This window comes from Furipterus horrens, unplaced genomic scaffold (assembly GCF_987537825.1).
Source record: "Furipterus horrens unplaced genomic scaffold, mFurHor1.1.pri manual_scaffold_4, whole genome shotgun sequence".
NCBI classification, from domain to species: domain Eukaryota; kingdom Metazoa; phylum Chordata; class Mammalia; order Chiroptera; family Furipteridae; genus Furipterus; species Furipterus horrens.
In genome coordinates, this window is record NW_028327174.1 from 61,999,002 (window position 1) to 62,024,433 (window position 25,432).

General features: G+C 37.8%; 1 protein-coding gene across 1 annotated transcript; it reads right to left on the minus strand.

The window, feature by feature from the left end:
* Window positions 1-433: 433 nt before the first annotated feature.
* On the minus strand, window positions 434-25,264 carry KICS2 (KICSTOR subunit 2). Its single transcript, XM_090275637.1, has 3 exons — window positions 24,981-25,264; window positions 16,793-17,078; window positions 434-3,698 (listed from the first exon to the last, which is right to left on the minus strand). The coding sequence occupies exons 1-3, from the start codon at window positions 25,213-25,215 to the stop codon at window positions 2,882-2,884; spliced, it is 1,338 nt and encodes a 445-aa protein (XP_090131763.1). The 5' UTR covers window positions 25,216-25,264; the 3' UTR covers window positions 434-2,881.
* Window positions 25,265-25,432: the final 168 nt, after the last annotated feature.

Consider the following 25,432-nt stretch of genomic DNA (forward strand, 5'->3'; position numbering starts at 1 on the left):
AATGACCATAAAAAGAGGACTTCAGTAGTAGTGGAACTAAAGCAGAAAACTTTGTAATGATAATGGATAATACATGCAAAAGACAGAAAAATTATAAACGTATATTGGCCTAAGAACTTCAAAAAACAAAATGTAAAAAATTGACAAATATGGAAAAATCCACAACCACAGTTGGAGACTTTTAACGCACTTCTCTAATTCATAGACAAAAAAAAATCAGTTTGCATATAGAACTGAAATGATGCTATCAACCAGTCATAAAAACTTGGGAACAAAGAACCACGAAGATTCTAAATTAAGAAGAGTAGGCGGGTTGGTTAAGCATGTATCTGCCTCCTCTCCCAAACTAGTTCTCTAAGTAGTGTTCTAACTTAATGACTAAGCACAGGTTTGCCACAGACCCGAAGAGAAAGACAACAGGAGAGACACTGACTTTAAGGAAAGAGTGGTCCATCTTTTATTTATGCAGCTTTTGAACACAAGTACACTTTCAGAGCCTTTTTTACATGCATGATCTCATTTCATTCTTACATACATTCTTGGGGGAAAAGCCCACATTTCCTTATCCCCATTTTACAGATAAGGAAGTCCAGTTCAGAAGCTGACTTGCCAAAGAAATAAAACCGCAATTTTGCTGCTAGACCAAAGGGTGGACATAGTATTTCAAAGATCACCTGAGTGACTCTACCGGGAGTGCAGTGAAGTACCAACTATTTTCTTTCTTGAAAGTAAGTTTTTCCAACATGTCAAGAATTAGGTTCTGTTTTCACATACTCCCTAAAAATATATAGTCAGATACCATAATTGGACCTGAGAGGGGACAGTGGTAAACATTCACCCTGTGTCCAAACAGCATCCTAACAAGAAACTCCCTGATGGGCTCCTTGGCAAACCCACCGTTGATAGAACACACTCTCAGTTACCCATAAAAATTGATCAATTTGTGGTTTAGAAACAAATTTCAAAATAAGCAGTCTATGGAAAATATGCATATTTACTTTTCTAATTAGCAAAACATAGACTTTATAGATCAATTCATTACTGAATTTGATGACAAATCTCAGGGTAAAATGTTTCTTGGCTTGAACCAAAATATGTTTAAAAATAAATATATAATTCAGATATGTTCTACGTGAGGGCTAGTTATTTAAGTATTGTACATATGCTTTATTTACACTCTTGTCCATGTTATTTTCTTTTAGGTACATGTTTTCTTTTAGGTACATGGGAGACCATATCATTAAGGCTAGTGGTGGTTTTATCTAGGACAAAAAGAACACATGCACACCAAGAAGTATTTTTCAGCTTCTTAGCAAAACACAAAAGGGAGGGAAAATGATTTAACTTTTCAGTTCCAATTGTTTTCAGTGTTTTATGTGAGGTCAAAGTGTACAACCTGTTCAGATTTTTATAGAATCTGAGTGAATAAATGCAGAAGTAAATCACTACATCCTAGTTAAAGCAAACTGGCTTTTTACAAATCATATGACTTTTTTTTTTAAAGGGAATAAAAAAGTATTCTCCCACCAGGTAATCCAGACTGAGGTGGAAGACCTCCTACCGAGCTCTGCCGGCTCCTCTGGTCTCTGTCAGTGCTGCCGGCTTGCCTGTCGTGGCTGCCCAGGTAAACAGCGGCTCTGTGCAATCACGAGAAACAGGACCGACTGGACTGTTACACTGCACACACTCTCTGAAAGAACTATCAAATAATAACGACTCTGTTACTCTTTGTGGCTTATTTTTATTCTGAATCAGTAAGGTAGAAGTGAAGGTCTCCACATTATGCCTTCTTCCTCATGAACATCTATGGAAGAAAAGGGTTAAGGCAGCATGTGTTAAGATGTAGCACTACTTCTAAAAATACTTAGAGGAGATGGGCATGAATCCCAAGTTCAGATGTGCTTAAGTTGATTACTCAACTCAGAAGAGGTCTGCTGAATGTACAATTGATTTTTAGCAAGTGTAGTGATTCTATTTTGATTTTTATAAAAGTAGGCTAAGTCGCATGAATGCCTAAGACTGGCTGAAAAACCAAGACTGCCTGCTTTTTCAGCCTGAAAAAAACCAGGGACGTGGAGCCAAGCATGAACACACATTTCAGCAAAAAGATGATAAACAAAAAGCCAAGTAGATGATATGCTGAAGAGTAAATAATCCCACATAATGGCTTATGCCGACTTAAAAAGTGTGAAAAATTCAAACATATACGTAACGGTAAAACAAATGCAGTTAGGTATGTAGCTCACCCCAAAAGAACCCATGGTTATTAAAGTTGCCACAGGGGCTTCTGAACTGTTAAAACCTGATGTTATCCTACTATTCTGATTTACCTTTCACTTTAATAACTGGTAGAAATTTAATTTTGGCATCAAAAATATTCATTTATAGATCTGAATCATAAAGCATAACTTCATGTTAACTGGCTCGTTTAAAAAATAGGAAACAGAGTCCTTCATACTAAAAAGGTCATTTAACATCTATTCCCAATTACTCCTCCAGGTAGAGGGGAAGAGAGAGGGCATTTGGAATGGCATCAGAACACGATGTTTAGAATATGAAACATCTGGAAAGAAACATCAAAGGCCAATAAATATTCAGTCTACATGAAATACAGAAAAATAGGAGAAAATACTGGGAGTACTTTGCTGTATCAAGGAGATACACAGTAGCCATGATCACTTCCTAGATTACTCTTTGGATACTTCTTTCAATTGGCCTTAATTGCATATAAAGTGTGCAACATAATTAGGAATGACTTGTCTTTAAATAGGTCTCAAAGAAGCATGAATGGATCAAAACTCTAATCACAGACAATTGTAGATAACTAGAGCAATTAAGAACACAATTTCTTATCCTGAAAACCTTTCGCACAAATAAGCTGCTAACCTTTGGATCCAGGTTTCAAACTTGCAAAGATTTTGGGGTTCTTAAGGGCAAGTGAGAGCTCATTGAGGAAGGAAATAAAGTGGGAGTCTCTTTCGGATTTCTTTGACTCAAAAATGACAACAATAGTAAAGTGAGGTTCTGGGCGAGTCAGGAAGTAGGTGCTCTGAACTTTGTCATCATAGAAGTGAACCACTTTCTCCAAGGTGTTCAGGTCAGACGTGCGGTCTGTCATGATCATGATGACATTGGGCCAGTGCATGACAGGCCTGTCGCTGGGCAGAGACACCACAGCTGGATACTGGTCCACACCCTTAGGGGCCTCTCTGTAGGAATGGGGGTGGTGATAGCCATGACCCTGAAAGCTCTCAGACCCTCGGTTATCAAAGATTAAAGACACGTTGGCAGCATCATATTTCCTGATGAAGCTGGATATCTTTCCAAACAGGTCTGGGTTGGCTTTTGCAGTCAACGTTTTCATTTCTGAAGCAGTCGTTTGTCGGCTCAGAGCCTCATGAAAGTAAAAGCTAAATTTGGCAAGAAGCATGTTTTTGAGTTTCAGCAGCCAAAGGAAAAGGTGTGGGGGCTGAACAGCCTTCTGAGACTGCCCTCCAAACAGATGTTTCTTGGTCTCTCGCTGCTTTTCAAAGATCTGGCCCCAGGTCTGCAGCTTGGTGTGTGCACTGTGCAGGTTAACCAGCGATGGCAGGAACTTCCACTCTGATACTTGAGCCTGGGCCTTCAGGAGGTGACTCAGGACATCCACTTCCAGCTGGAAACTGCTTTCCAAAGGACTGAGGATTGGGTGGTGGAATCTGAAGGGAGAAAGGGAAATTCATGGAAATAAATGGAAATATTACCCTGTGTTGACCTTTTATACCCTCAAAGAAAAATGTGGTGAGAAAAATAATATTACAATTGGAGGCAGGGAAAGGAGAAATGGAAGGATTCCATGTTGACTTATTTAAAAATTCATGTTGGCATAACTTGACCATTTCATAATTATGTCAGCATCATATTCTCCTATGGAAATTGCTGATGTTTTAAAAAATGATAGTAGCCACCTTCTTTTCAAATACATGGAAATTAGCTATAATTCTTTCTTAATTTATTTTATTTATTCTGGTAATTGTGTGACTCCAGGCATCTTTTCAGGGTGTGTTCCTAAAGATGCACAATGAAAAGGTCACTAAAACATCTCGAGTGTGTACATAATACACTAAACTTACATAATATTCACAGTAACTCCATAAGGTATTATTAAACCCACTTTTCAGATAAGAGTACAAACTATAAAACTATAACTGAAACATAGTATATAATAAAAAAATGTTTATTAAAGGACTAGAATATTTACCAGAAAGCCCTTATTCAATCCTAGTTCCCAAATTCCCTTTATATTTAATCAGAGTTAAAAATAAAATGGTAGCTAAACAAAAAATATCTAACAATTCAATCACTTTCCAGTTATCTTAGGGTAGAATCTAAAATCTTTAAAAAGGCTTGAATAATCTGGTCCCTTCTTAGCTTGGGCCACAATTCCCATTCTTATTATTTTCTCTACACACTAAATAAATAATTAGAAATGCAAAGGTCAAGATATTAGTGTGATCTCATTTCTACTTGTTCTAGACAAAATGTTTTAAAATTTTTTTGACCATGATCTACAGTTAGAAGTACACTTTACATTGTGATTTAGTGTGCGCGCACACACACACACACAAAATGACTTTTTAACTTATTATTTACCCTTATTATGCACAGTGTATTCTCGATGTTTAATAATATGCATATTTTTAATTGGATTACTACTATCTAAATTAAGCTTATGACTCAGGAATTCCTACCTGCTGTTTGTAAAATATATTCTACTTTACTTGTAATAATATTGAGGAGGAAGGGGACAGGATGTGAGAGTATCCTCCCTTCTGGGCAGAGGGGAAAGGGTAAGTCAAAGACCCTGAGGTCAGTGAGAGTATGAGCCCTTTTCATCAATACTTCTTTCTGATGCTTCAGGTCTCCTCTTCACAGTCACCTCCTTAGAAATGTCTTCTCTATCTACCCCCAGACTAGGTCAGTCTCCCAATTACCATATTTTTCACTCCATAAGATGCACTTTTTTCCCCAAAAAAGTGGGGAGTAAATGTCTGTGTGTCTTATGGAGCAAATATTGCATCACAGACCGTGATGTGTACTACCTGACCTGTCACTGGTGGCGACAGCTGTTAGAGGAGGAAGCGGTGGGCCCGCACGAAACCCCTGGGGACACTTAAATGTCCCACTTTATTGCTGAATCTCAGGGCATCTGGTCAGTATGAAGATAATAAAGGAAGTGATATCAGTGATTGTGAACAACTGAGCTTCATAAATTCTGACAGTAGCGATGATAAGTTCTTGGGGTTCCCAGAAAACTGGAAGAGTACTTGAACCTTAAAGTCTCTCCTCATTTGCTAATGACAGTGATGATGATTCTTAATACCACTGTTGACTGTGGTTCACTTTACATGGTTGAAATATTATTCTGTTATATTTTATTAAATATTTTAGTACACCAGAATATTTTTTTTCTTGTTTTTGTCCTCTAAACCTAGGTGCGTCTTATGGTCAGGTGCATCTTATAGTGCGAAAAATACAGTATACCCTCTAGTTTCTTAAGACCTGCCTTCCTCTTTAGTAGTTTAATCCTATAATTTATCAGACAAACTGGGACATACAGTTACCTCTGCTTTGAGACCCACGCTGGAGGGAAGTAACACCTGCCTGCTTTGTTCATTCCTTTATCCCTACAGTACATGGCACACAGTGGAAATTCAGTATATGTGCTGTGTTAAGGTTTGAATTCTAGTTTCTGCCTCACTGATTCTGCCTGTTGCTTATGATCTAAATGAAATTCTGGAAAAATAGGATAGAACAGCTACAGAGATTTCTCTCTGGTTGGACTACTCACAGCTTTCTTGCTCAGACTTTTCTTCTGCCAAGTGCCCAAGGAGGTTCAGTGTCTACCTAGCTGGGTGTATCCTCCTTCTCAAGGAGCCTGCGGCAAGCCCTTACACTCCCTAAAGAGCCACAGCCTCTGCAGAAGCTGCAGGAATTATCGTAGCAAGTGAGCCCATTTCACGATTTCCCTTTCTGATAGTTTATTATTAGCATATAAAAATGCAACTGATTTCCGGATATTACTTTTGTATCCTGCTACTTTACTGAAGTCATTTATCAGTTCTAGTAGTTTCTTGGTGGAGTCTTTAGAGTTCTCTATGTACACTATCATGTCAGCAAGTGATCCCCTTTCACAGGTGTGGGCAGATCTAGCCTTTACTGAGCATATCTTGTGCTCCAGGCAACACGGGAGATGATTTACAGGCCTGAGCCCATGTAATTTAATTGCTTCATTGTCAATGACAGAAGCTTCTCACACAGCTCAGTTTTGGCCCCCATGGAAAGGGGAAATGCTGGTTATCAATTAAACAATTAGGAAAATAATAATCACAAGTATACCTAGAGTTTTTAAAAGTGTATTTAAACAGTAACTAAAGGGACTGTAATTAAGAGAGCCTGTACTAGGCTGGACAGTATAAGATAGAAACTGATTACCATGTGATCAATAGGACGTACTTTTTCACATGATGAGAACAACATATTGCTTTTTTCTATTACTAGAATATGGGTGGAGGGGCTAGTCTAGTAATATATTCAAAGAATCACAAAGATAAAACATCTCAAATCCTCTAGCTCATGTCCTTAATTAACTAATTTGGACTATTCAAACATAACATGCTTCTGAATAAACATTAAGAAATTCTAACACACACACATACACACACACACACACACTAGCATGTCTCAAAATCTTTGAATTGTAAGAAATGCTCCTACTTCCTTGCCCTAAAGGCTAAGACCCCTTAACACTTAATGAACATTAAATATCACAAGATTCTACAAGAATGGATATCAGGAACTGTAAACACAATAAGACTGTTAATAACAGAAAACAGTATGAGACTGAATAAAAGTCTACCACTAATAACAATATTCTAAGTTATTTTTCTACTTCCAGTTGGATATCATCATTTATACCCAACATTCTCCTTGAAAGAACATGAATTCTCTGTACAAACCTTCAGAAAGAATTCTGAACAAGCTCTTCCATAAATATATACTAAAAGTGCTTAAATGCTAAACATCAGAATGAATGTGAATGTCGAAGCTATTTTTCATTCTTAGAAGAGCTAAAAATACATGTTAGAATTATTCTGCCAAGACTCTGAGATTAGCATTATGATGTATCATTTCCCCATTTCCACTCTGCTGTGTGGCTCACACCCATTCTATTCACAACTCACACTACAGGGGGAATCTGTTAAATTGTTGTAACCCAGAAATACTCACCTCAACTATGGCAACAAGCTTGAATGAGTCTGAATACAGAATAAATTGACAACTACTTGCAGAGAACATCTGCTTTTTAAAAAGCCAAGAAAATAAATAAATAGAAATAAAAAGCCAGAAAGAGAGTACACATACACAAATATACTCCTTCCTTTATAAACCCCAATCAAAGAGTTACTTCCAAAAGAAGTATGCAGGTTCCATGCATGTGAGAAGGCAGAAGCCCAATTAAAAATAAATTGTAACAAACAATGTAAATATTCTAAATGCCACAAAACTGTACATTTAAAAATGGTTAAAATAGATTATGTATATTTTAGCACAATAAAAAAATCTGTAATATCCTCTCTTTTAAAACAATTAGTTTACTTGTTTTTAGATACAAATACACCATAAAGGTGAATTAGCCAGAAGTCTGCCTTCTAAGACTTTCCATGCTAGAAGGAGGTATTTGTAATGGATACAAATAGAAAGTAACACATCTCTAATGACAGGTACAAATCAAATAACAGTTTAGAAGGAGCAATTTCTATTGTGCAGGCCATAAAGGAGACAGTATTTGAATTGAGCCATACAGCTTAAAGAGCAGACAGGATCAATTTTTTAAAAGGAAGGGGGCAGGTAGGATTTAGCTATGTGAAGATGAGGGCTTACACTTTTTATCCCAACTCGTAACCACCCCAGATTCGACACCCTTTGCTGCATGTCCCTGGAGATGCTCCCGCCTTAGGAGTGGTCTATTTTCCCACCCTGGACTATGGATGGACTGGGCCATGTGACTTGCTTTGACCAAAGGGATGTTAACAAATCCGACACAAGCAAAGCTTAAAATGAGCTTGGCTAGGCGTGCTCTTTTACACTTTGGCCATGACCACTGAATAGCTGCTTCCCCTCTAACTTTGGGCCCAGAATGAACACTTGTGGGGCAGACTAAGCCCAAAGCTCACAGCAATAAGCCAAGCCTAGTAAGACCAACAGTGTTAAGCTACCCAACTAAGATTAGCCAAGGTAAGCAACTCTCAAAATAGACCTGAAAGCCTATAAGTGTGAATTTTGGGGTGGTGGTTATACAGAATGATTGCGGCAATAGCTAAATGATACATGATAGGACAATGTTATAGGATCTAGAACATGCTACTCCAAAACAGATACATGTTATTGAGTCGGCTCTGATTCCCAGGAACCCTATGATGAGTGATGTCCACCATGTCCTGTCCTCAACAGCTCTGTGCAGCTCTTGTAGACTCATGCCTATGGCTTCTTTTGCGGAGTCAGTCCATCTCATAATTGGGTCTTCCTCTCTTCCTGCTGCCTTCTATTTTTCTCAGAATTATTGTCTCTTCCAAAGACCTCTGCCCAAAATAGGGCAGTTTCAGTTTTGTCATTTTTGCCTCCAGCAATGTTCCAGGCTTAATTCGTTCTAGAACCTACTTGTTAGTCTTTCAGACGGTCCACCAGCAGTCCAGGGTATCCGTGGAGCTCTCCTCCAGCACCATATTTCAACTCAATCAATTTTTTCCTTTCAGCCTTCTTCATTGTCCAACTTTTACATTTGTACACAGTGATTGGGAATGTAAGGGTGTGGATGATCTTAGCCTTGGTCTCTAAGGACACATCTTTGCTCTTGAGGACCTTTTCCTAATTCTCTCACTGCTGACCTGCCTAGTCTCAGCTGTCCTTTGATTTCTTAGCTGCAGCCTCCATTTAAATTGATGACTGAACCAAGGTAAGCTAAGTATTTAATAATTCTGATACTGGATATTTTAGGCTGAAGGAATTTGGGAAACTACAGGGGCAGGAATGACTTTCTGACCCTTCCCTGAACTGGGTCATAAAACCCTCGGGTGAAAGATGCCATCCCCAAATCCTGAGTGAAGGGCATCCTTACCTCCAAAGACTAGGGGACACAGAGAGGAATCTGAACGAACGTACCCTGCTGCTGCCCTCAGTTTACTACACTGAGCTCATACTTTTTTTCTTCCTAGTACATTTTTCCACGGCTCTCCAGTCTTCATCAAGCATAAAAACACAGTTGGTGGCTTCTTTAGGTTTTCATCTCTTACGAAGGCTTTGCGGTCATATAAAATTTATATTAAATACCTTTGTATGCTTTTCTCCTGTTAATCTGTCTTTTGACAAAAGGACCCCGGTTGAGAATTTAGAAGGGTAGAGAAGAAAAGATATTTTTCCTCCTCTACAAATTCAAGAACATTCTAAGCAAAATAAATAATATGAACCAAAGTAGGAAATGAGGAACACATAAGATTATGGACTGCGTTTGTGGCTTCTGCTTAAAATCCTCAAAGGCTTCTCTGAGGCTTCTTCCTTTTTACTAAGAGTTTGGCTGCAATTTGAAGCATTTCATAGGCTTTAGATGAATATGAAAAGGTAGAATGGGGCCTTAAGCCTGCAGTTAAGATTTAGGCATGAGAGGTACCTAGAGTAGAATGCACCTGAGAAATTGCACTATTGTTGGCTTTCCTTATGAAATTTTCAGTGAGAGATAATTAACCCTGAACTACACATACAACTGTTTCATTAACAGTCCAATCACAAATCTTTTCCTGAAGGAAAAAAAGGCATAAAGCCCAAACAAATCATAGTCCTCTGCCTTTGGTGAGAATTCTGTCATTTGAAACATTTGGATAAAAAATGCAAACAGAAATTTTATGTAACTAAAAAAAAAAATCTTTAAATTCTAGCTATAAAATTATGATTAAAGAATAAAATTCACAGAAGAGTCTACTACTTCCATACCAGAGGGATTTTAAAAAGCTGTCTAGAATGCATAAATAATTGCTGACTTCTTTAGAGGATTAGTTGTTAAAATTATATTCTTGATTTAGGAGAGTAAATATTAATTTGCATTAATCTATCTTCCAGCTTTGTTTTAACCACAAAACAAAGAGATTAGCCATAATTTTTTTTTATGCTCACTGTATAAAACAGTATAAATAAAGTCAAAATAAATTCTACTAACTCAAAAAACAGTTCATTGATGCTTCCTTAGAGGGAAAAAAAAAACACTCAGTTCTACCTCTCCTCAAGAATATTCAAAGAATAGCAGAGCCTCTGGTCCTAAATGAGCTAAATTCATGTTTTTTTTCTTCTAGACGGCACACAAAACCTCTTCTCTGAGTAATGTTAATTATTCAATTTGAAATGCAGAATCATAAATGACTGTGATTCTGAAACAAGAATTTGTATTTGTACAATAATGTAATAAGTTTACCAAAAGAGGAAACCTTTAACACCATTCTATTCTGAATGCACTGGCTTAGAGAAAAAACCAAACATGCTTTCCATTCATCTCTGAAAACAGACTGGACATTGCAATAACTCACACAGGATCTGCATCTCAAATGAGGGCCAGAGGTTTAGACTCCATGCTATGTATCATGCTCGTTAATTTTTTAATACAAAAGCATTCCATGGTTTAAAAGATGATTCACATAATTTTGTATAAGTATTGTGCCATGGATCAGATATATTGGGGCAAATAAGCTTTCCCTGAAAGATAAATTGGGTCCTTTGGGAAAGGGTTTAACTCATTCAATACAACAGAATTCAAAAATATGAATTATTTCTCTAGAACATTGGGATAAAGAAAGAAATGTGCTTCATGTAGCACAGATATCAAATCAAAAAGTCTATAGAAAAAAAGGATGTTATCCTGGCAAAGGGCAGATCATGTTCATTTATACCTAAAATAATCCCACTTCCCAAAGAAAATCAATATAGTATACAGAATTTCAACTTTTCAGAATTTCTTAACAAAGGAATTTATGTTGTTCAAATTAACCAACAGCCTGCAATTCAGATAATTTTCAGGCTAGGATGTATCTGCAATCAGTAATTCCCTACGATTAGAGATAGGGAGCATGGGTGGACGATGGACACTGCAAATGAAAACACCCATTGACCACATGTGGTTCTGCAACCCAGCTCCATCAGACTCCATCGCCACCCAATCAGAAGACTGAGGGGCAGAGCCAAGTACTGCCCAGAGTCTCAAGAATGCAATCTAGGAGTTTGCAAGAAGTGAGAGATATTCTCAAGCTTCTGGGAAGTGGGATGTTTCAAAGAAGGTTCCAAGATAACAGACAAATCACAAATCTAATAAAAGAAAAAAGAAAATCAATTACATCGTAGCAATCATTGCTAGGAGGCACACACATGTACACATATATGTAAGGATCAATACTCAGTGTATCCTAACATTGGCATCTTTCTCATATTTTTACAATGTTTTTTCATGCAGACTATGTATCAGTAACACAGGGAACTTCTAAAACATTCAAATTTCTGAGCACCCAATCCAGAATCACTAAATTTTACCCCTTAGGGAAAAAGAGAAAGGGCCTAGGTAATAGTATTTTCTTAAGCTTCTAAGACGGTTAAGCTAACCACTTTCACATTAGCATTTAAGTCAACACCATATCTCTTAGTCTTGAGAATCATATCTCCAATTGTAGTTTAGTTTTTGGTTTTCAAACAATTACTTTATTAAGTATATATATATATATATATATATATATATATATATATATACATACACACAATCAGATTTGAGAAATATATTTATAAACAAAAAATTTGTACACATGTAAAATTTGTCTAAAAAAGAAAATGTGTATATGTATATGCATAGACTATCTCTCAGGCTTGACAGGAAGAACTTGCTAATATTCATTGCTTCATAGAAAGAGAATTAAGTAGCTAAAGGACAGGGGCAGCAGGCAGATTTTCACTCTGTATTATTTTGTACTTTATAGATTTTGAGTCATGTTAATGTATCACCTACTGAAAACAAATGAAAAGAAAATTTAGAATACAAGGTCTGTCCAGAAAAAGTCCAGCCATTGTTAATATAACAAGAATGGTTTGCACAACATTAATATAACCTGGCAGCCAAGGGTAGTGGACTGGAATGCACATGTGTGAACGATGACTTCACTGTACTAGTTAGTGGGGGCAGTAGACTCTGTTGAGTGAGCATGCGTACTGTATGGTCGTCACATTCAAAATGACTGAGCAAGTAGAGCAACGAATCTGTGTCAAATTTTGCGTTAAGTTTGAACATTCCTCTGCGGAAACTATTCAGATGATTCAGAAGGCCAAATTTATGGGCAACTGGTGATTGGCAGCTTCATCACATAATGCACCTACTCACACCGATCACTCTTGTGCAGAGTTTTTTGGAGAAACATCATATCACCTAGGTGACTCAGCCCCCCTACAGCCCATATTTGGCACCCTGTGACTTCTTTTTCCAAAACTAAAGTCACCTTTGAAAGGGAAGAGATTTCAGACCATTGATGAGATTCCGGAAAATACGAAGGGTCAGCTGATGGCAACTGGGAGAATTGTGTGAGGACCCAAGGCACCTACTTTGAAAGAGACTGAGGTATCATTGTCCTATGTACAATCTTTCTTGTATCTAGTATTTTCTTCAATGTCTCTGTTTTTCATATTACATGGCTGGATACCTTCTGGACAGACCTCATATAAGATCAAAAATACAGGACAATGAAAATAACAACTATAGAGGACATTTTTGGGACAATTGAAGAAATCTGAATATGGACTATATATTAGGTGAGGGTAAAAATCAGTGTTAAATTTTCTGTGTGGAAACTATATTATAGTTTTGTATGGTTCTTAGAAGAACCAACTTGAGTATTTAGAAGTAAAGTGTGATTATGTTTCCATTTGACTTCCAAAAAACTCAGGAGAATAAAATCATATACAGAGAGAGATAAAGCAAGTGTGCCAAAATTTTAATAATAGTGAGTCTAGGTAAAGGATATGTGTTCATTGTACAATTCTTTTTAGTAACAGTTTTACTGGTATTTAATTCAAATATGTAACATACACTCTTTTAAGGTATAAAATCCAATGGTTTTAATACATTCAGAGTTGTATAACCATCACCACCTTCTAATTTTAGAACAGTCTTGTAATTCCCCAAAAGAAACCATATACGCATTAACAGCCACTCCCATTCTCCCTCCCCGCCCTCCAAACCCTGGAAACTATTTTCTGTGTCGATGAATTTGTAATCTACTTTCTGGGTCTATGACTTTGCCTATTCTGGACATTTCATATAAATAGAATGATACAGTATGTGATCTTTTGTTATTAGCTTCCTTCATGTAGCATAATTTTATAAGGTTCATCCATGTTGTAGCATGTTTCATTACTTCATTCCTTTTATTTGCTGAATAATACCCCAGTGTATGAATATACCACATTTATTTATCCATTCATCCATTAGCTGGTGGACATTTGAGTTGTTTCCACCTTTTGGCTATTATCAATAATGCTGCTATAAACAGTCATGTAAAAGTTTTCATGTGTAGACATATGTTTTCATTTTATATTTTTCTTTGGGCATATACCCAGCAGTGGAATTATTGATCATATTATAACTCTATATACATTATATTATTATTGCAACTTTTCTGTGGGATTAAAAATTTCATACCCTGGCTGGTGTGACTCAGTGGATTAAGTGCTGGCCTAAGAACCAAGGGGTCACCAGTTCAATTCCCAATGGGGCACATGCCTGGGTCGCAGGCCAGATACCTGGTTGGGGGCAAGCAAGAGGCAATTGATTGATGTTTCTCTTGCACAATGATGTTTCCCTCCCTCTCTGCCTCCCTTCCTTCACCCCTCTCTAAAAATAAATAAATAAATAAAATCTTTTTTTTTTTTTTTTTTTTTTTTTTTAATTTCAAAATAGCCCAGGCTGGTGTGATTCAGTTGGTTGGAGCAACATCCCATAAACTGAAATGTCATGGGTTGAATTCCCGGTCAGGGCACATGCCTGCGTTGTGGGTTTTTTCCCAGTCAGGACTTGTGCAAGAGGCTGATTGAAGTTTCTCTCCCTCATTCTCCCTCCTTTCCCCTCTCTCTAAAATCAATAAGCATGTCCTCAGGTGAAGATAAAAATGTTTTCAAAATGAAAAATTCAGGAAAAAACTTTATAAAAGAAGAATAAGAATATAATAACATATTAGCCAAACTGTCTTGTGCTCAGAGAGAATACGTACATTTCATGATCTTATGCAGTACACAGCTCTTATTCCTTGCAGGGGAATCTAGGCTTGCAATGTTTTCCATCTTACTGTGACAGAAGACTATTACTTCATAGTCTTACTTTGTCTTATTATTTACTTAATATATAAAAATTAATCTTATTTATTGACTTGCAAAATGATCAACAGAAATAAATTGTTTATCTGGACTGGATAAAAAGCATCTCACTATTTGATACAGCAATAATGCATATAGAATATGAACTCTGGGGTCACCGAGAAGTGGGTCCAGAGATAAGTTGCATGACCCTGGGCAGGCTTAACTTCTCTGAGACTCCGTAAAAGGAGAACTCTCTGCATCTATACTTCAAAGCAGATATAAGAGGGCCTTACACAGTGCCTGACACACAGTAGTTGCTCAACATGTGCTAGTTTCCTTCAAAGTAACTATATATAAATACTTCCCCCTTTTTCTTGAAAGCTTAAAAATCAATTGCTGCTGTATTACAGAAACACTGATATGTTAGTTTTGAAACCAAAAACAAGATAAGTTTACTTCTCTATACAGATGACCTACAATTGTTTTGTTTCTGCCTTTTCTTCTGATCTCTAAAAACCCATTTCCAACTGCCTGCTGGATCTCTATTTTAAAATCTGCTAGCAACTTAAGTTCAACTTGCTCCAAATTTTGCTTGCTGCCTTCCTTCTAAGCCAGTCCCTCCTGACTTCTCAATCCTGTAAATATCATTGGAGGTGCAAAACCTCTGAATTAGCTTTGATGGAAACTTCTCATTACTACCACTGGCCAAAAGTTGTAGACTTTTCTTGTTCTCATCTCTTTTTCCACTGTCTTGCAACCACGAGGCCCTACTATACTGATCAGACTGCCACACTAGCCTGCTAAACTAGTCTACCCTCCCATAATCACTCCTTTCACCATCCCATCCCATTCCCCACACCAGTGCCCTGGTAATCAATCTGAGATAAATATAAGAATATAACACTTCTATCTTCAAAAACCTTTCATGGTTCCCCACTATTTACCAATTATTCACTTTTCTATTTAATAAACACCTATTGAGCACCCATTATGTGCTAGGCTCTGTTCAAGGTGCTGAAGACACAGGAGCTGCCACGGAGTTCACATTCTAGTTGTGAGAAAAGAAAAAACATCCTGAGCAAATAATAGTAATTTCAGATGGCAATAAGGAATGTGAAGAAAATAAATCAGGGGGACAGAATAGTAACTAAGGGTAAGATAAGGAGAGAAGGCTTCTCTGACATATGAATTAAGACTTAAATGATGAGAGATTGCTAGCACAAGAGTGTTTCCAGAAGAAAGCCTAGCAGGTACCAAATCTCTGAGGCCTTTCAGTATTCTGAAATCACCTTCTGGTCTCAAAGCATCTGCTCCCTTTTTTCCTATCTTTACTTTCCAAACCCTACCTGCCCTTTAAAGTCATCTCTGATTCTACCTCCTCCATGAAGTCTCTTTTAATCTCTTCCCCGCCCGACTTTGCCTCCTTTCCCCAGTCCATTGATCAGATGAGTATTATCATTCACTTAGGAATACAAGTTAACATATTTACCTTCTCTTTTAAGCAAACATATATGAACACATATATTCAAAAGAGTACTATCTTTCAAAGTAATCACCTTCCACTTAGTCCATCATAAAAGTATTTAGCACCTGCTATGTGCAAGACACCAGGACAGGCTCCATGGACCCAAAAATAAAACTGGGTTATTCTCGTCAATGATATTCACAACGCTTCTCAAATTCCTTTGGTATTGCTTTTTGGGTCAGGCTGTGAGCAATACCTTATAACTAGTCTCCTTTCTTTATAAGTAGCAATTTCTTTCAAATAAAAGTTTCAGTTGATCAATACCTTTTTTTTAAAAAAATTAAATTTGTTATAAATAACTTTTTGACTATCAAAGAAACCCTTAAATATGCCGTCCTCAGAAGCACAGATACCTGCCTCTACCATGATGAAATGTAAAACAAAGCCAAATGAGGCCATATGTGCCGAAAGCAATTATACAAGAGTTTCTAACATGAGTAAGTAACTGCTATGTGAGAGGAGTAAGTGGATAACTCACCAAGGTGATTACTTTGAAGGGGCATTTAATTGAATAGTGGTTTGTTAAAAAGTCACATTATACAATTCTCTTCTTGTTGTATGAACTCTTTTATAAGCATGAACATCAGTTATAATACATCTTTTAAGTCTTATTTCATTATTGGTCATTTGCTATTGCTTAGAGAGGTATCTATCTAGGATGGTGTTAACTAAGCCCAAAAGGTGCCTAATGTATACCTGTGGATTAATATGTACAAAACCTAGTGCAGCTATTCTCCTTTGTTTTTTCTCATCGCAAATTTTCATAAGCATATGGGGTTTGTGTGGGATTGAGAGAATGCCACATCCTATCCCTCCCTTCTTCCCTCCTTCCCTCCTTCCCTCCTCACCTACACTGACCTGGAGCTGTACTTCTTGAGGATGGTGTCCAAAAGACCAACGAGCTCTTCAGCATTGATGAACTTCTGTGTGCTCAGGGTGTACATCTTCTCATAGAAGTCTGCGATCTCCATCCGAGCCTGAACAAAGAAGCAGAGCTGCTCTGACAGGTGGGAAAGGAGTTCTTCCATGTGAGGAGCAGTCCCACCCAGGGCACCACGGCCAGTCACGACCTTCTTCAGCTCATTATGCAGGGAAGTATAGATGGTGCGAATGGAGTCCTTCCTGCTGAAGAAAGACTGGCCCCCTGGTAAGCAAAGGACATAAGCACAACAGGTAAGGAAGAGAAACCAGAAGTACAAAACACCTCCCCGCATCCAGAAGGAAAGGATCTGAACCTGCTGCGCTCAGTGAGTTTTTCACCTACCATATTCTATGACTTCAATGACTGGGATTTAAATATTTTGTGGTTGATAATTTCACTGAAGAGTAAGTTAAACAATGCCTGATACAACTCATTCATGTAGCAATAACCTGTGTTTGATTTCTGTACCCATGCACCAATTCTCTCCCACCCCACTTTAATGAGGGTCCAGGTTCATTTCAGAAAATAATTAACCTAGATCTAAAAAGTCCTCCTTTCTAATAAATGTATTTAAAACAAATGAGAATACCCGATTATGAAACACTATTGTTATTCCTGGTAAATCAGAAAATTTTATTTCTGCTTGAGAGTTGCATTTTCCTTTGAATCTTATCTTTAAGCGATCTTTTAACCTTATCTTTCAAATCACAAAATAGAAAATACACATATATCTCCCTTATACAAGAACACAGACTACTAGGATCTCATGGGGAAAAAGGAAATCTTAGTACTTTTGACAAAGTTGACAATATAGGTTTTAACAAAATAAGCAGCACATTGTGAATCATTAAGAGCAACAAGCAATTATAAATAACTGCTGCTGTAACACAGGGGTTTCGAAGGAAATCAGCAAAAAATAAAACCAAATATTATACATCCTTTTCTTTCTTTCTTTTTAATCCTCACCTGAGGACATATTTTTATTGATTTTTTTTTTTAAAGAAAGAAATATTGATGTGAGAAAGAAACATCATCAGTTGCCTCCCACACATTCTCCGATGGGGGGATCGAACACACAGCCCAGGAATGTGCCCTTCAGGAATTGAACCCACAACCTTTTGGAGCATGGGACAACACTCTAACCAACAGAGCTACCCTGCCATGGCCAAATACATCCTTTTCAACAATTAAAAAAGATCAAATGGCATAGAATCATTTTCTTCCTTCTGTATTAATACATGATCACTTATATTTCTATAATTAGAGAGCCAGATTCATAGATGTTGCCTTAAGCAATTCTGCAAACCACCACAGTGTCAAAGGCAAGATATTAGGAAAATGAAAAGAAAAAGGACAGATTTAGCCCTGGCTGGTGTGGCTCAGTGGATTGAGTACTGGCCTGTGAACCAAAAGGTTGCCAGTTCAATTCCTAGTCAAGGCACATGCCTGGTTTGCGGGCCAGGTCCCCAGTCGGGGGCGCATGAGAGGCAACCACACATTAATGTTTCTCTCCTTCTCTTTCTTCCTCCCTTCCTCTCTCTCTGAAAATAAATAAAATCCTCTTTAAAAAGTGCATAATAATAATAAATCGTTGATTCTTTAAAAAAGAAAAAGAAACAGGACAGGGTTAAAACTGTGATTCTTAGGAAATATATAAAAATCTCAGAGATGGGTGACAGTTTAAGTTTTCTATTGATATACAAAGAATGTTATAATGAGTGAATTTATTATTATTCTAAAATATCAATTAGGAGTAAAAATTATTTATCAGGGAATTGGCAAAATAACCTCTTAATGAATGAAACATTTCACAAATTTTTTTTTAGTTCATTGCTCAGCTTGTTTCAAGAAATTAGTCTGGGCTTCTGGTCAAGATGGCAGCATAGGTAAATGTAGTACTCACATCCTCCCACAACCACATCAAAGTTACAACTAATCTACAGAACAACCATCATTCAGAACTGCCTGAAATCTAGCTGAATGGAAGTCCTACAACTAGGGATTTAAAGAAGCCACATCAAGTTTGGTAGGAGGGGCAGGGACATGGGCTGGCCCCACACCTATGTGTGGCCATTTAAAATCAAGAGAAATATCTTGGCTGTGGAGATTCCCCAACCACCTCTCTAAGCAACACATTCAAGGGGCAGACTGAAAGGGCACCAGAGCCCTGCTGAAGTAAATTCTGCTCTGTGGAGCGGGCTCCTGAACAGCTGATCCTCCACGATGGTCAATGGTCAGAGCAAGTCCTTGCAATCAAATCCACATGGGGGGCACACCTGGAGTACACAGCTCAGTTGGACAGGAAGGTTGTGTCACTGGACCCTACAGAACATCTACTATATTAGGCATCCTACCAAGCCCAGGAGACATAGCAGCTCTGCCTAATACATAAAAACAAACACAGGGAAGCTGCCAAAATGAGGAGACAAAGAAACATGGCCCAAATGAAAGAACAGAATAAAATTCCAGAAAAGGAACTAAACAAAATGGAGATAAGCAAGCTACTAGACACACAGTTCAAAACACTGGTTATAAGGATGCTAATGAATTTGGTGAGAACACCAACAGCATAAAAAAAGGACATGGAAACCATAAAAAAGAACCAGTCAGAAATGAAGAATACACTAATTGAAATGAAGAAGAAGAATGTACAGGGAATCCACAGTAGATTAGATGAAGCTATGAATCAAATTAGCAATTTGGAATATAAGGAAGCAAAAAACACCCAATCAGTACAGCAAAAAGAAAAAAGAATTAAAAAAAAAAAATGAGGATAGTGTAAGGAACCTCTGGGACAACTTCAAGCATATCAACATTTGCATCATAGGGATGCCAGAAGGAGAGAGAGCAAGGAATTGAAAACCTATGTGGAAAAAGAAACAAAACAGAAATCTTCCCTAACGTGATGAAGAAAATAGACATACAAATCCAAGAAGTGCAGAAAGGCCCAAACAAGATGAATGCAAAAAGGCCAACACCGAGATGCATCATAATTAAAATGCAAAGGTTAAAGACAAAGAGAATCTTAAAAGCAGCAAGAGAAAAGCAGTTAGTTGCATACAGGAGTCCCCGTAAGACTATCAGCTGATTTCTCAACAAAAACTCTGTAGGCCAGAAGGGACTGGCAAGAAGTATTCAAAGTGATGGACAGCAAGAACCTACAACCTAGATTACTCTATCCAGCAAAGCTATTGTTTAGAATCAAAGGACAGATAAAGAGCTTTCCAGACAAAAAAAAAAAAAAAAAGCTAAAGGAGTTCATCACCACTGAACTGGTATTACATGAAATGTTAAAGTGTCTTTTTTTAAGAAGAAAAAAAAAGACAAAACCTGTGAACAAGAAAATGGCAACAAATACACATTCATCAACAATTGAATCTAAAAAACAAAATAAATGAACAAGCAGAACAGAAATAGACTCATAAACAGAGAGAACATTTCGACAGTCGCCAGATGGGAGGGAGGTTGGGGGAATGGGTGAAAAAGGTGAAGGGATCCAATTGGTTGTTACAGGATAGTCACAGTGATGTAAAGTACAGCATAGGAAATATAATCAATAATATTCTAATAACTATGGTGTCAAATGGGTAGGAGATTTATCGGGATAATCACTTAGTAAATTATGTAATGTCTAATCACTGGATGTATACCTGAAACCAATATTGTATGTCAACTATAACTGAAAAATAAAAAAATGTTAAAAAAACAACAACTATATATATACACAGATCTTTCCTATAATCTAGGAAAAGTGAAATGTCAAAAGTCAAAGTGATAAACTTAAAGTGCTAAAACAAAAGGCACTTCACAAACTCTGTTCATTGAAACAGTTAACATATCCTAGTTTTACATTCTTCACTTTGTAAGTAACAGTGAATATTGGATTGGAGGACACAGAAATATGAACAGTTTCATGGCAGTAAAAGTGTGAAAAAAAATAAGTGATAAGCCGTTGGCCAAGGTTTTCATTTCTGATGACCTTAAATCTACTTTAACTTTCCTTTTATAAGAGGAAAAACAGAAGGATTCAGAATTAGAAGAAAAGTTTAAGTCCTAGAATGCTATTACTTGAGGGTTTGGGTGTGGATAGATATTAAGTCACTTTTTTGGTCTATGGTGCTTTATTTCTCAAAAAAAAAAAAGAGAGAGAGAGAGAGAGAGAGAGAAAAGAAATGAATCTTCTATCCCTTACTACTATGGTGAACATCTTGTCCCAGTTTATCCAGAGCTTTCCAAATTTTAGCACTGAAAGTGTGGCCTCTTGGGAAACACCATCAGTCCTGGACAAACCTAGAAGGTTGGTCACTCTACTTACTACTGAATCCACAAACAACTAATACTTAAATACTTTCTTCCTTAGTCCGGGAAACACCATCAGTCCTGGACAAACCTAGAAGGTTGGTCACTCTACTTACTACTGAATCCACAAACAACTAATACTTAAATACTGTTTTCTCCAATATGTTGTGTAAACAGACTAACTAGCCTTCACATCTTATCTCTTAATAGCAGTAAAATCCATATGGTACAAGTGGACCGATCCTGACACCAACATCCCATACAGGACTGTATGTGCCCTTAAGGGCTTGCCTTCCTTCCACGCCCATGTTTAGTCTAGCTTTGCAAATTTTGTAAGTTGGCAGTATAAACAGACCTCTGTGCTCCAGTCTAGGACAAAATTTCTTAGGTTAGGAAGATAAGAGTACCATGTAAAACCTAAAAGCTCTGAAAGTCTGACACACTGGGTTCTAAATCACAGCTTCCGAACTTACACTGTGTGATGTGCAAGTGACTTAGCCACTCTGAACTTTAATTGTTTTAAATGCAAAATTAGCAATAAAGCTGCTAAGAAGAAAAATTAAGTAGTATTTGGTATGTAATGTACCTGAAGCAAAGCATATTCAATAATGCTAGTCTCTTTCCCTTCCATTTATAACTGATACAAGAAAATGCTCAATACTACATAATTGGGCTTCTGAATCTCTATGAAAAACAGGGAGTTTCAAGTCCTGTAAAAAGAACAGCTATCTATTTGACAGAGCAAGGTGACCTCAACTGTGTGCTCACTTCCACTGTTAAATAGGGTGGCCTTGGTGAAAATATTAACTCTGGATGAAAAAGAGATACCTTCCTTCAGCAGATTACCCTCATCTGGGGGAGTTAAAAATGACATAAAAACAAAAAATACCTTTAAAAGCTTATCAATAACCATCAATCACAGGTATATGAAATCAAGTAAAGGAACACCATAAGGAAGGGAAAGACCACCCCATTTCTTTATACAGGTTTCTCTTCTCAAAGCTCTCAGGAGTACAAACTTAATATTTATTGACTACCCTGATTAAGAATAGCCATTGTGGATTAGCCTTCTAGAGACACCAGAATTCTTTCTCTTGTGAATTTTTTAAATTTATAAAATATGAGTATTTTGAATTAGTTCCAGAAGGCTCTATTTTTGAGTGCTTGTTATTTCTCAAGATTTTAACACCATCCAGCAACATGAAAGTTCAAGGAATAAGTGTATTAAAGAAATATGTAAAACATCTAATTGGGTATTTTATTCTATAACTTCTGGATAATTTTTAAATGTCAGTTCTCAAGTTAGGTCATTTTCTACCACACTAAATTCCAGTAACCCGAGGTTGAGGAAACCTTCCAGCAACAAAACAAAGGGGAGAAAAATGTGACTTTCTAAAATCCTCCTCAGGCATTGAGTCACTACTCACTGATCCTTCCCCAAACAGGGTTATTCTTCCCTCCAAGGAAAGAGAAAGCTCCAAGATAAGGGCTCCACCCAAAGTTTTTCACAAGTGAGCCAAGACCAGAACAGAAAGGTCCCTGTCAGGTCTGTCCTTTGTCTAAAGACACCTATAATCAGGATTCACTGCTAAAGTCTCCAATAAATACCAGACACAAGAGTGAGATCAAAAAGACTCACCTTTTTGAACCATGTTTTAAATGTTTAAAGTACATAAAAGTTTTTGTTTTGCTTTTTAAAGAAAACCATATAAAGGTCCTAATTAGCAAAGTAGTTGAAGAACATAGGAATGTTTAAAATGGCAACACAAAATTTTTTTAAAGAAAATGGAGAGTCAATCCAATAATCATGAAGTCATACTCTAAGTACATTGATATCACAAGCATTCTAGTACCAAAAACTGTAAGATATTTACAAAGTTTAATTTAACCTCTGAACCTACACATTTACTATACATGTGAATAAGAGGCATTACAGTTAAACATGCCATTTCAAAACATGTATTCTGAAGTGACAGGTCACCTGGGAGCTTGAACAATGTGCCTGGGCATGTTTCACAGTGTAAAATGCTCCATGGGTCAATTTCAAGACATGGTACTCATGTTCATCCATGCAGGGAGGGGTCCATGCAGAACCAATAACTTTGCCTAATAAGGTCTACTTCACAGAACCAATAACTTTGCCTAATAAGGTCTACTTCACAGAACCCACTTCAGAGGCAATGATGGTCTTACACATGTTCTTATACACAGGGTAGCCAGTTTTATTTACCTAAAACCAGGCACATACAACTTAAACTAGAGTAGCAAAAAAAATTTTTTAACAGGGGTCCATAAATAGGCTATAGGAAATCCAACTGAATCCTCTCAGATATGCAAAATTGTAATACATGTTTATTTTTCTGGGGAGTTAAATCCACAGGTTAATTAAATTCTCATAGATAAGCTAAAAAAACAAAATTTAAGAATCATGGCCCTGGAGTCAATCACCACACTTCATGAGGGGGAAACTAAAAACAACTAAAACTGCCAGAAAATTACCCACCTTCAATTTTATAGTCTGAATCCTCCCTATTTACATACACAACTATAAATTGTAATACATGCACAAATGTTTTTATAAATCATGGATACAACACAATCTGACAATTCAAAAGCAGGTATTCTGGTTTGGGTTCTGTCACCTACTCATACAACTGCACGTACACCATTTGTGAATCTGTAGAAAGGAAAATAATAACACTGCAACAGCAACTGCAAATTTGTGAGAAGCAACACTGTAAAAAAGGGAAGAAAAAAATGCACAAGATGAAAACTATCTGATCAGTTTTGCCAATAGGTCAACATCCTAAATAACAAAGTATTTGAATGGCTAAGGCAGAAGTTTAGATCTCAGAAAGCCTTGCTCCTTGAATGTTTACTGGAAGGTACACACACATACCTGGTCAACTTCAGGCAATATAAGGAAACTGGCAGTGAACAAGAATCAAAATGGAATCTGCACTTAATTTTACATTTCTATCCTATATTGTATATTTGTGTCATTCATTCATACCAGACCTTGTGCCTTGGACAATTAAGGGTCTAAAATAGGCCAAAGTTCTTAAAACAACTCTAAAAGCTCTGGAATTCATATTTATTATTGGTAATTATAAGCAGTAATACCTTGTCTGTATGTATAGCCCTTGGCTTTCACATATATTACTTCCTTCTGATCTACTTATACTAATTGTTTCTACTAGTGAAAAGTTAATTGCATCTACTCTTGCATCTTTTCAGGAACAAGATTTATCATGGGATGTTTAGAGTGTACTATTTTCCCTTTCAGTCTTCTCTTGCTAGTGTTAGGCATATTTCTTGCCTGTCCTGTGCAGTATTCACTTACTTCTTCATTCATGAAGTATTTATTAACGGCTAGGAAGGGGCGGTAGAACCACATCTGTAATTATGGGGGACCTAACCTTAGGAAGCCAGACAATTGTGTTCATTAACTGTAACTAGATTGTCTGCCAAGTTTTGTTCCTCTGGCCGCAGAGTCACTGGTTAGAAGAGCGAGGACATAGTTTGCTTCACTTCTCATTTACGGCACCAATCCATGCAGTGGGCAAAAACAGATACATCCATCTGTTTGAGGCACAGCCCTGCAAAGAGCATCCACCCCATCTGCCAATCTATCTGCAGCAGAGGCCGGTGGGCGGGGTTTGTGGAAGCCAAGAGAAGGAAGGGAACAGTGGGAGGAGAACTGGGAGTGCCTGGTTGAGCCTGCAACTAGAAGTGACAGAAACAGGGAACCCAAGCCACTGCCGACCGGGGAATATATCCCCTTTCCTTCCTCATCAAGGGTCACGGGGGGCGGGGCGGAGGTACCTAGTTTCTGCCCCAGGTAGGTGAGGCTGTGATAGACCTTCTCGGCAGCAGCCAGGTGGGCCAAGGCCGCCAGCAGCGACAGCCAGCTGCCCCCCGCGCTCTTGTTGGCCTCTCGTTCCTTCTCCACATTGTCCTTGGCCTTGTCGTAAGAGAAGATACCCAGGTGAGAGAAGAATGTCTCCAGCACAGCCTGTTCCACCGGGACCGGGGCGGCCAGCGGGATAGACTCCCCCATGCGAGCTGCGCTCCAGCTCCACCCACGTGGCTGTGCTCCCCCTCGCACTTCCGGGTTCTCAGGGAACGTGCGCACAAGCGTGCGTGCTCGTGACCGCCTCAAGCGGCGGGCTCGCGAGCGCGCCGCTGCCTGGACCGCGCCTGGGCCTTAGAGGACTCGGTAAAAGCCAAGGAAGGAGGTGGCTCCTCAGCTCCTGAGTAGCTTCGGCGATTCAGTT

Bases quoted from the DNA above. Each gene is read 5' to 3' on its own strand.
- KICS2 (XM_090275637.1), bottom strand. From the start codon at position 25,215: ATGGGGGAGTCTATCCCGCTGGCCGCCCCGGTCCCGGTGGAACAGGCT. The intron at 17,079-24,980 runs GTACCTCCGCCC...TTTGCTTACCAG, and splicing joins CTACCTGGGGCAGAAACTAG to GGGGCCAGTCTTTCTTCAGC. The intron at 3,699-16,792 runs GTCAGTGTAGGT...TTCTCCCTTCAG, and splicing joins CTCAAGAAGTACAGCTCCAG to ATTCCACCACCCAATCCTCA.